Raw genomic sequence first — 13,259 nt, forward strand, 5'->3', positions numbered from 1 at the left:
AAGGCATCCCTATTATAGCTGTAAGTTAACTGAGTAAACAGAACATATAAACGTTTTGATTGATAAATCAAAGACAATAAACACTCGACTGCGACAATATAGTTTATCTGTATGTTATAAGTATATTTATAATCCATTGCTAATCTATGTATTTTTTTTTAAGTAGCAATGGTTGTAAAGTAATGGAACATATTTTCTGCCTCATTCTGTGACAAGAAGCCTCATCAGATCACGAAAGGAAGCATTTGACTGGTGTTGTGGAGTAAAAAGGTTATAATGTTCTCTTTTGTTGGACAACAGGTTTAGAAATGTGAATACAAGGGAACCAGAGGACAAATATTTCAATCGATCGCTCAGGCATGGCACCAAAATGAGGCACCGAAATCTGCGTCCGGATTCGGTTCTAGTACATACCGGTTACATAGGTACTGGTGCCATATTGGTACCGGGTTTTGGTACCCAACCCTACTGGCATCACCAATGACTGTATAATTATTTTATTTTAACTTTTGGAATTATTTTTATATGGGAAAAATTATACAGCTTTAACTTCCAGAAAATGTTGTTTGTCCACTTCATAAATATTTTATAAGCTGTTTTAGTTTATATTTATTGTATATGAGCTTTGCAACTTTTTCAGTGCTGTAACGAAAATTTGATATCCGAATACAGGGTACAACCTTTATTTCTCAAACACACACACACACACACACACACACACACAGCAGAGGTCCAGTGAAGTATAATGCAGTTAGAAGTCATATTCACGATTTCAGGTTGGCTTTTGCCTAAATTGTGGGAAAGAATGTCCCCTCAAGGACAGTAAAACCTGTAATCACCTACATTAGGGAGAAGCAGACAGTCCCTATGAGGAAAACAGCTTAATAAACAGACTAAATAATGCCTTAATGGACATTTTCTGTGAGGGTTTGTTTGGTAGTTAAAAACATCATTAGCTCAGTGTAATAACAATAGAAGTCAATGGAAAGTCCCCACCATGACAGAAAAAACAAACATGGGCTAATAGACTCAATTTCTCAGCTATTTTACTCTGATTCAATGTTGTTGACCTACAATCCTAGGACCAGACGAAGAGATGACCACTTTTACAGCGACTCACACACCCCTCTGTTGAAATGTAGTAGGAGAACATGACAAACACATCTTAACTTGTCTGACTAAGTGGAAAGTCAGACGTAATGGTGAATGGTAATGGTTTATCTTGTGGTTTCGGACAGAATCGGTCGTCTGAGTTGAAGAAAACACTTTGAATTTAAACAGACACTTTAAAGTAGGAGGTCACCCCAAAAAATTAACACTCATCCTCAAGTCATTCCAAACCTGGATGACTTTCTTTCTTCTGTGGAACATTAGAAAAAAAAGAAGATATTTTAAAAAATGTCACAAAAAACACAACAACACTATACAATGCAAGTCAATGGCGAAAAAGTCACCCTCATGTTGTATTACTTTATTTCTTCTGTGGAGCATAAAAGAAGATATTTTGAAAGGTGTCTCAATGTTTTTTTTGTTGTCCATACAATGAAAGTCAATAGGGAGTTCTTTTGGACCCCACTGACTTTCATTCTGCTGTCAAAAACAGATGAAACATTCTTCAAAAATGTTCTTTTGTGTTTTGCAGAAGGAGTTTATACAGGTTTGGAATGACATAAGTGTGAGTAAATGAGACAGAATTTAAATTTTTGGGTGGGCTATCCCTTTAAGAACAACTTTTACACCAAACCTGTTCCTGAAGGGCCACTGTCTTGCAGAGTTTAGCTCCAACCCTAATTAAAAACACCTGAACCAAAGTTATCAAGCAATACACACACAACCTTTGTCCAGTAATTGTTATCACTCTCTTTTATATCTATAAAAGAAGATTAGGTGGCTACAATAGTGTTAAACCTATCTGACAAAAGAGCTCAACACAGTGCACACACATACACACATGAGCTCAATCATTAGGCCATAGGTGAATGGGAAAGATCATCCTGTGGTTGTTTGGGTGCAGTGAGTCAGAATATCTCATTTTAAGTTCCCACACACACTTCTGCCTACTTGAGTAATGCGTTTTAAGCTGTTCAGTCAGATTAAGAAAACATAAAACAGAAAATTTAATTGCTGAACTTCCTACTATGCAAAGATATTCTTCATTTTCTGCTGTCTTTTAAAGTCTTTTTGCCATTATAGTAATTGTTATTCGATAAATGAAGATTTAGAAGAATTAGAAGATTAAATGCTTAAGCAAAAGAGAAATGAGAAAATGCCAGCAAAGTTAATCAGAGAAAGTGGACAATCTGTCCAGATGTCTGTGTCCGGTGGGAAACAAACACACACTTCCTCTCAGTCCACATAAACACACACACACACACACACACACACACACACACAATCAATCCTTATCAGCTGTTGTTTAATGAAGCCACCCAAATACGTTGTAAAAATTGAAGAATTAGTAGAATGCTAATTTAAACCACAATGAGGTTGAAGCCTTGTCTCTTTCCACAAGAGACATATAAATGAACAGGACTCTTACAAAAAAAATAAAAAGCACTGTATCAGATGGTAAAACCATGTTTCTTTGGTATTTAAATGGTACTCCAAGATACTTAAAAGAATACCATGGAATTACCATGGTACATGTCCAAAACAAAACACTTCTATGGGACATGGAAAAAAATAAAAAATAACATAAAATAAAATAATAAAAAGTAAAATAATATATAATGGAAATAAAATAAACAATGTATTGATTTGTAAAGCCACTTTTTTAAAATGCCTATTCAATAATGCATACTCTGAATTATTTTCTAGCACTTTTATTAATTATCCAGCATATCATGTTAATTACATTTCTTTTATAATCAATCGGGAGCCCTAGTATTTTCTTGCTAATTGTTCAAAATAAAAAATCAGTTTTTTTGTGCATCGGCGGGGATCTGATGGCCTGTATTTGTCCAAATGGAGCCTTGTCATCTTTATTGACAGAAAACATCCTTTTTATTACTGAATATGCGGTTTTATGAGTGAGTGTATTTCAGTTGCAGTCTGACTTATGGTTTTGTGTGCTCGGAGCGGTGATAAGGGAACTGATGTGTTTTAGAGTATGTTACGGGTAGATAGAGACAGATTAATCCTCCAGTACCATAATCCTCGGCTGATGGATGGCTGCAGATATGTGACTGTGTGCTCATGGCTCAGAGGAAACAGGCCTGCTGGGAATGAGCAACTCAAGGTCATGCGTACAGCTGGGCTAGTTAACAATCCAGCCTTTGAGAGTTTTTACATTATTCAGAGCTCCTTTCCCTTGTTCATTGGCTTTAAACTTTGATTGTTGATGAGTTTAGGATGCTAAAACATTCTTGCTTTGCTCATTTAGTCTCCTGATTTCCCCTAGGAATAAACAGGATCTCTGTACCTCAGGTTCTTTAGTTTCCCGGATCTCCGGGATAGAATATTGCCATTAGTTCCTCATCTATCAGCAGCGAGGACATTTCATCAATGTGAACAGCCTCAGATCTTTACAGCTTAATATTCATAACGCTGCCCACTACATGGTTTGCCACAAACAATGGCCAACTGTCTGATGAAGCGGGTGAGCTGAAGGTCAGCAGCGGAGAGGGGGGCAGGTGCTGTGGCACCGTCAATGGTGTTGTCAGCATATGGGAAATTACAGCAGGTGTGTGTCCAGTGGACCACCAATTGAATAACAGCACTATCCACCTGGGCACAGCCAGGTGGGATAATTTTAGTGCATGCTCAGGCAGAATGAACCCATACTGAACCTCAGACAAACACATACACTCATTGTTTGCAGACCATTGTTTCTGGTTGTAATGAGTTTGCAGGCTAGATAAAGTCAGTATTTGAGGTCAAGAAGAAATTAATACTTTTATTCTGCAAGAACACATTCAGTTGATCAAAAGTGACAGTGAAGACCTTTGTAATGTTACAAAATATTAATATATTTCACATAAAATCTTTTGAACTTTCTATTAATCAAATAATCCTGAAAAAAAAAATACATTTTAAAATATATTAAAAGAGAATGTTACCAAACATAATTGCAAAAATAACATGAAATAATTCTCCTTATCTTTCATTGTTTGGACAGCTTACATCACCGTTTAATTGAAATACTTTATGCAATAAGATTTCAAATTCTCACTAAATTATCCAAAAAATGACATCCATCAGGATTTCTGGAAGTTTTTAAACTACATTGGAAACAATGGAAATTGGCTCCCAAAATGATCCCAAAAAAGTACATCTTCATTGGCAGGATTTCTGGTCGCTTTTCAACCTGACACAATGGAAAAACCAATACTTATTCAAGTTCCCCCCAAAAAAGTATGTTAAGTTGCCATTGACAAGATTTCTGGTAGCTTTTAAAACTGACCCAATGGAAAAAACAATACTTTGGCCAAACATGAATGATTCAAAATGCCGTTCATTTCAAAATGGCCAATATTGGCAGAATGATCAATGCATGACCAATTAAAATGGGTATGAATTTGCTAGTAACAAAGAATCTTGATTGCTTGTTGGCTAAAGTCGTATAAAGTACTTTCCTTTGTTAATGTATCCAACCTGTCTTTACAAGTGGTTGACTCTTTTCATGTGAAGTGTCATATATGACAAGGCGAAACTTGTTTTTGGCTTCATAACCTGGCTCAGATAGAATCTGCACACTTTTTCCCACACTTTTAGATCTGTTTTATTAGCCAAAATTCTTAACATTATCGGAAATAATGAGGGATGTGCAGAACCTGAACGACAGGTTTTCAAATTCTGCGGGTTTGGATTCCATGTGGGCGTATTTACACTAAATATAACAGACTGCACGATTATGAAGAAGGATTACTTCCTCATATGAGCGAGCAAAAAACTGGCATGCAGATGCAAGTGATTTAATTTTGCAAATTAAATCACATAAACCCATCTCTAGCTATCACTGGCACGCTAATGACAACCCCTCAGGTTGTCGACCCCCTGATCCAAACTGTCTGGTTCTTGTCCAGTAGTCTCTCTATCCCTCATTAACACATCCTTTCTGTTCCTCCATCACTCTCGTTTTCCTTTCATCTCTCGTTCCCAGCAGTCTCGGTTTCATTCGGTTCCCTTACCTTGAGCTGGATTAAACAGTAAGACATCAGACGCTCTGAGAACGCTGTACACTTACAGGCATTAACACACTTTTAAACAATGCTTTCTGTGTGCTGTGCACAAACACATACGACTCTTAACATAACACAAATACATACTAAGTCAAGATAATGTTACATGAGAGCGAATAAACGAACCAATGTAGTACTAAATCTGTCAGTCTCTATCTTAGCACAGAGACTGCTTTCATAGGGCACCATTTCAGCAGTGCTGGTCATTAGCTTTCATGTAGTGTAATTTCAGCAGTGCCGGTCACTCTCTGCAGACTCGCTGTTGAGAGACAAACTGTATAAAACTATTACTGTCAGTTACGACATGGCAGAGCATCTACACATGCATTACGATTGCAACATACACACTCTAGAGATGTGTGTGTGTTTTGAGGCAGTGACTTGGTATTAAATGTATTGTTTATATGGAGATGTGTTGGATGGCTTTGCATTATTAAAGACTTGCCCTTTTAATGAGGGCATCCATTCAGACAAGTGTGTGTGTGTGTGTGTTCAAGTGGCCATATGAACACTGCATATCGCTTCAGTGAAGTCCGCCTTGTCGGGATTGGTTGATTTTGCTCCTGTCAATCGGTGATTGGTTACTCTAACTGTCCGTCTGTCTCTCTCTTTGTTTTGGTTGCAGTTATGAGGCGGAACCCGTTCGCAGCGGAGGGCTGCTGTCGGAAAGGCTCCAGAAACGCCCTACAGGAGCTGTACAATCCCACACAGGTATCACTGGATCTTATGCTAAACATATCAGTTTATGAGACTGTAGATATTGCATACACTGTGAAAATATCCTGGGGAAAAAAATTGGGGAAAATGTTTAAATAAAATTATATTGACAATATGGTAACATACATGACACTAAAATAATGCGATAAATGTTCACTAAATAACATGAAATGTAACAAAAAGTATTCAAATGTACATAACTGTTAACAAAAAAATATTTAAATAAAAAATATATGTAGTAAATCATGCAGAAACTTCTGGAAATGCCATTTTATTGTTTTTCACTGTAAATGATAAATGTGGCTCATATTTTAACTTAAATGTATAATTATATATATATATATATATATATATATATAATACATATTTTTAACAATATGTGCTGTAAAATACATGTATTTCTTGTTATTTGTGTATATAGATATAATTAATATTTTTTACTAGCAAAAATAATAAATCTTACAGTAAAATGACATAATATAATCCCAAACTATTTATACATTTTCACAGTATATGGTAAGATAAGATTTTTATGGTACAAAACTATTCCTTAAAATTAAATTTTTTAAATATTTTAAAGTAAATATGAATAAGTAAAATATCATTATACAATGGTTTACACTAATTATATTTTTCTTTCATTTTTTCATGTTTAATACACTTGAATTTAGATGTGCTCATACACTGTAAAAAAAATTTGGTGTAGAAACAATGTTCACTCAGAAATTGCTAATAAAATTCGCAAAGAAACGGCAAGTAACACTTTACGTTAAACATGAAAATTAAGAAAGTAGAAATTAAGTAAAAGTAGAAAGTTTAAGTAGTATTTTCTTGTAAAACAAACTCCAATAATCTTTTAGTTTTATTTTTAGTTTCAAAAATTGTTCACAAGCAGATTAAATTAAATCTGAAATCCAGTGAATAAATCAGAAATTAATTGGGATTGATTGGACTGTGAAATATAGATGTTACATACAAGAATGAAGGCAGGAGGGGAAAAAAAAGAAAAAAAAAGTAGTTTCTGTGGCCAAGGGAGTTACGAAACGTTACCAAGACAAACTTTTTTTTTTTTAATCCAGAATAAAATGCACCAGTGAATAGTTCACAATAAGATCAGAAACATGTATTCGAAAAGTAAATTGAGTCAAATTGATTTCATGGGTCTATACGTTTCTGGTCCTCTCTGCATTGAGGTCAGTGGGAAAAGAATAACCTCTGGACCTCCACTGGAATGCCTGAGTATGTTACTATGGAAACACATAAGAGCACTCACATTTCAATTCCAATGTAAAACATGCACATCTAGAGCTCAGCCGAGCAGATCTGCTCCACCACAAAGCCAACCTTGCACGAGGATTGAATTCATCCGGTTTAATTTCACTCCTGTCTCTCAGAGTCTTTATTTCTCATGCTCACCTTCCTGCATATTTCCACCCACCTCCACCTTTCAGTGATTGATCGCACACCCGTCTGTTCTTTGTCGCCCAACCGACCGTCCTGTTCCAGAAAGCAGGAAACGAAGGTGTAGCTGTAATAGTTTGTTTTCATCTCATGTTCAAAAACTCTTTCACCTTGAGAAATCAGGCTCAGTGGTGTAAGAACGTTTTGCACGTAAAGGAAGCCGACAGCTCCGAAATGTCACAGCACAAGCAGTAGGTGGTCTAGTCTGGCACCACACACACACACACACACACACGTCTTTTTATCGACTTCAAATGTATTTATACTGAGCTAATGATATTTTAAGTCCTCCAATAGTTTGCCCCATTCACTTCTATTGTAAATGTTGTTGATTGGGATGAACTTGAATTGTACCAGAAATTAATAATAAAAAAAAAAACCTTACTAACCTTTTTGTAAACCCGGTATATCCAGTTTTACATCTACAATGGAATGCCATAAACTCTAAAACCCCAAAATGACTATTAAAATGATGATTTATACAGGTTTACAGCTCAAATAATACACAAATTTAAACAGAAAAAAAATTCACTAAATGTTTTTATAAAATTATAAGCTTCACGTTTCTGCTTTTAAGTCCTCTAAAACTCGTCCCCATTCACTTCTATTGTAAGTGCATCACTGTAACCTCGGTTTTTTATGCTACAAATGTTGACTGAGATGAACTTGTACTGAACTCTAAGTTTCTGACAATCAAAATGCATGTCAACATGATTTTAATGTGAAAAAGATCACTTCACTAACCTTTTTTATAAACTTATATCCAGTTTTACAGCTTTGTTGCCATTACAACAGAACACTATAAACTCTAAAACGACTGTAAAAAGGTTTACAGCTCTAAAATACATGTTTTAAAAGAATAATCCATTGTAAAGTGCTTTTATAAAATTATAAGATTCACATTTCTGCCAAGTCTGCCAAAAATTGGCCTCATTCCCTTCCATTGTAAATGAATCTCTGCAACCTTGGTTGCTTACAAATATTGTCAATTGAAATTAACTTGTATTTAACAGAATATTCCTTTAACTTTCATTCAGATGTTATTTACTATGTTTAATACACTGTTTTCCTCTTTGCGACCATTGGCTGCTCTTCACATGTAGTTAATTTCAGGTTTTACTATCCTTGTAGGAACATTTGGTCCCCACAATGTAGACAAAACCCGACCCACACACACTCACACTCACACTCACACACACACACACACACTCATGTTGTGTTTCCATGTTTTATGGGGACATTCCATAGGCGTAATGGTTTTTATACTGTACAAACTGTATGTGCTATTGCCCTACACCAACCCTACCCCTAAACCTACCCCTTACAGGAAACTTTGTGCATTTTTACTTTCTCAAAAAAACGAATTCTGTATGATTTATAAGCTTGTTTCCTCATGGGGACCTCAAAAATGTCCCCACAAGGTCAAAATTTACTAGTATTACTATCCTTGTGGGGACATTTGGTCCCCATAACGTGATAAATACCAGGTACACTCACACACACACACACACACACACACACACACACACACACACACACACACACACACACACCTGTTCTGATGTAAATTCAAGCTTTTAAACTGAGCTCAATCCCTGGTGGATTCTAAGCAGGTCTGAATACATGTACAGTATATTTAGACTATGTTTCCATATGCAGTAGCACATGTAAAGTTCCATTCATTTTTTTCCACAAATTTGAGGCTTTCTTTTTGACCACTCGTGCAGCATTTGCCATATGATACGCATAAAGGCAACAGAGTCCCATTGAGTTTTGGAGACACTTTTACGGTGGGTACATTTAGAAAGGCTGTTGCTTATCTCGTGAATTTCAATACCGTCAGCTCACACACAGTTGCATATAAGTTCAAGTAGCTTTACTGTGAAAGCAGCCACATTCATGTGGACTATAGAAACACTATACAGGAGATTCAGGTTATTGTAGGCACTCAGATAAAGCTGAAGTGTGCACTTAATAGGCTAGAACACTGTACACTACTTATATAGTATGATGTTGTACTGTTCAACAAGCACCATACTGTATATACATACAGCATGCAGTAAAACGCAACACAGCTTTTATTATTCCACCAGAAACTGTGACAGGTACTAAAACTATTACACTCAGACTATTATAGCAGATTATACTCTCTCTCTCTCTCTCTCTCTCTCTCTCTCTCTCTCTTTTTCTTTTATAGGCCGTTCGCCCTTAGCAAAGCTCTTAGTCAGGCTGTAATGTGCCTCTGTTCTGCTTTTACTGACCCTGCTGGGTAATGAGATTTTCACTCATCCGCCGAACGCTTCCGCTCTCTTTCTGTGTGAATGAGCAGGACGGTCCAAGAATCATCTGCTCGGTAAATGTTACCATCTCAGCCCTAATGAGGACACCCCGAGAGATGTGCAGCTTGGCTTTAAGTCTAGCCGTGTGTGGAAATTCAGCAAATAAGCATTATCATAAAAATCATGAGTAGATAAAGTATTTAATCAGCTTTATTTGGCTTGTTAGGGACTTTAGAGCAATGCACTGTGGGAAAACCGACACATACGCTCTGAAATAACTTCACAAGTGACTGATTTTGAACGCAGTACATAGAAACAAACAAACAACACCTTTAAGGTTTATGAAAAGCAATATTAAATGTTTTAACACCGAGTAAATAAAAGTTTAAAAATCTTGAAAAAATAGGCAGTATTCTCTGCTTTCACAAAAATGGTGAAAAACTACATTTATAATGTGTTAAGAAATAATTCTCTGAATTACCTGTACATGGACTTTAACGGAAGCATACAGGAAACACTTGATATTAACATAATACGCATAAGCATAAAAATACCATGTTTAAGAAGATAATTCACTGTGATACAGTATAATTCTATTTGGCATTGCTGTCAAATTGCCATCTTGAGCTTGTTGCAATGCATTCTGGGATATATGCTTTATCTCGTACATTTAGTTTATGCTAAAATGCATGAGCTTGTCAAGCTTCTTGTGTCTTAGAAGGCAGCGTGATAATGAAGATAAAATACTCTAATAAACAAAAATACAGAATTGAATCAGATACATACTTTTTGATATTGACTGATATTTCTCTCGACCTTGAGTTTTTTCTCTGAAATCACTGCAGTGTATTCTGGGTTTGCTTTATCAATTTCTTATTTTTATTTATTTATTTTTGATTATTTCCCCCTGAGCCCATCACAATGCATTCTGGGAAATCTGCTTTATCGTATACATTTTTATTATACCAGAATGCTTTGTGAGATCATCAACAGAATTTAATCGGATTTTTGCCACTTTGAGTGAATTTTCTTGTCACATGCATTTTGGAAACTTATTCAGTATTTTTTGTTTGTTTGTTTGTTTGTTTACTGAGCTCACTGCAATGCATTCTGGGATATCTATTTTATACAAGAATGCATCGGTGTTGTTATTGTTAACAAAAACTACAATTATTTTATTGTAATTTTTCTTAAAATTCAAATAAAATACGAAAAATTTTAAAAAACCTAACTGAAATAAAATAAAATGATTTAAAAACATTCAAACTTTAAAACGTGTAGGTTGCATTACTAAAATGACAAAAAATAAAATAAAAATAAAGCTAAATTGAAGCTAAACAGAAATGACAAGCACAAATAAATGACTAAAACTAAAAAAAAATACACACTGACTTAAACGTGAAATTCTAAAGTAGAACAATTTAAGTTTTTTTCAAACAATCTTTTCTTATTTACATAAAAATATGTAATTTTTTTTACAGTGTAGGATGCAGCATAATTATGCTTTTTAATACCTAAAATGCTGTCTAGGTAGGCAACTCAGTAGGTTCTGCAACAGAGCTATAGTTTTGTTAAAGGTGAAAATCCTGTCATCATTTACTCACCGTCCACTTTTTCCAAACCGGTATGAGTTTCTTTCCTCTGCTGAACACAAAAGAGCATTTTTTGAATGGCTACCATCAACTGTTCAACAGCTGAAAGACATTCATAGAGGTTTGGAACAACTGTAGGGTGAGTAAATCAGTGTTTCCCAACCTTTTTTTAGTCGCGGCACCCTTTGGAAATTTTAACAAACTTGTGGCACCCTACAAAATTAATTTTGTCACAATATTTGAATTTCTAACTTCGATATGATAATTTGAAAAGTATAGATATTCGGTACAACAGGGAAGAACTGCAGAATATAATGTCATACAGATATTTTTAATATTATTACAAAATTTTGTCCATCAATGGTGGCAATCAGTAGGCTCATTTCTAATGAAGAGACCAATTTATGTGACAGATTTTAATGTAGGCTTTTATACATATGTAAACATTATTTAATTACCATTATAACTAGCTATCTCACAAATTTTTGCTCACTCAGTGTTTTTTTTTTATTTTACAGTGGTGTAATTTTGGTGCAGTAGCACAAGATTCAATTCAAACTTTGAATTGAATAAAAAATGACAAGTAAGCTCGAATTAAATAAATTGCTTTTTAGTTTTTCAGGTAGGTCAAACAGTAGGGTTAAGATATTTAAAAACATTTTTTTTACCAATTATCCAAATAATGTTTAGTCCTAGAAAGCTATTATTATCAGAACACCCGAGCATAACATAGCGGTTAGCAGATCAATGAATGAGAGGGCAGCGTTACCAGAGTTGCCCATATACCACACCATGTTACAACACAGTATAGGGCTATTGCAGACAGAAACAATACTGTACTACATCGATGTTACTACTGTCGGCTCAATTTTTGAGTGGACTTTGCTGTTCCGATGAGCATGAACGGTATACGAGTGGAGTGCACACGCATAGAGCAGGATAATACGCAGAGCGTCACACCACGTGAAAGTGAAACCTGAGCGGTGAACTAATTTTCGGCAGCCGAAATTTCGGTGCATCTCTAATTATTGGCGACATCAGAAATGGATATTATATAATAGATGCTTTTTTGAACATTTTAGCAATTTAAAAATATTAAAAAAAGATTTTTTACACGGCACCCCTGCTCTCGACCGACGGCACCCCGGTTGGGAAACACTGGAGTAAATTACAGAATTTTCATTTTTGGGTGGACTAGTATCCCCCTTTAATATTAAACCTGAGTAATCGTATCATGTAGCAAGATCATGTTACAGAAATGACTTATCCAAATATCAAAGGCATTGCTGACGTATCAGTTTGAGAGGGAGAGAGGGATCGTGGGAATGAATGAGCGAGTCTATAGAGGTTGGCTGACAGCTGTCATGCTTTACTGTGTCTAAGCGCTCCTATGCCCTTCATCACTGGAACACGGATGCTTGATTTCAACTGTATGTGTGTGTGTGCGTGAGAGTGATGGGTAACACCTGAGGGCTGCACACACCCCAACCATCACAAACAATTATGAAAACATGAGAAGATGCAAGATCAGACAGGCACAGAAACGTACCTTATCATAGTGAATCTGACTCAGAAACCCACAAACTGACACATATATTTCACACTCTCATCTCGGAATCGGTTTCACTGGGCTTTAAAAATCCTCACTGCTTTCTTGTACTGTCAGAGTCATTTGCAGCGTTCCATATTCAGATGTTTACGGACATGTGGCTTTGCTCTGGGACTAAACGCTGGACAGGAATTCAGGGAGCCCGAGCACAGAGCAGAGACTTGTGGCTTTAGTTTCAGGTTCACTGAAGTGCACAATAAATTAACTCACTGTGCTATTTTTATATAATAAAATAAAATAATAAAATAATACAATAAAAAAAATGTTATTCCACCAGATTTTGCTATTTTAAAATTTTATCAATAATATATATTGTGAATGTTCTGTTGGTTTCTCAACTACGTTCTTAAAAATTATTACTAAAAATAAAAGTGAAAATAAAATAAAAGCATTTTAAAATGTTTGCCAACCAGGCTATTAT

The 13,259-nt window shown here is 35.5% G+C and overlaps 1 protein-coding gene across 2 annotated transcripts in view; it reads left to right on the plus strand.

The window, feature by feature from the left end:
- LOC107656313 (carbohydrate sulfotransferase 11-like) overlaps positions 1-13,259 on the plus strand; it is a 44,706-nt gene that overhangs the window by 19,458 nt on the left and 11,989 nt on the right. For both annotated transcript variants that reach the window (XM_016444088.1, XM_016444089.1), the window contains exon 2: positions 5,806-5,891. In XM_016444088.1, the coding sequence (XP_016299574.1) occupies positions 5,806-5,891 (86 nt within the window). The remainder of the gene's footprint in view (positions 1-5,805; positions 5,892-13,259) is intronic.

Source organism: Sinocyclocheilus anshuiensis, unplaced genomic scaffold (genome assembly GCF_001515605.1).
Source record: "Sinocyclocheilus anshuiensis isolate Anshui unplaced genomic scaffold, SAMN03320099.WGS_v1.1 scaffold183, whole genome shotgun sequence".
NCBI classification, from domain to species: domain Eukaryota; kingdom Metazoa; phylum Chordata; class Actinopteri; order Cypriniformes; family Cyprinidae; genus Sinocyclocheilus; species Sinocyclocheilus anshuiensis.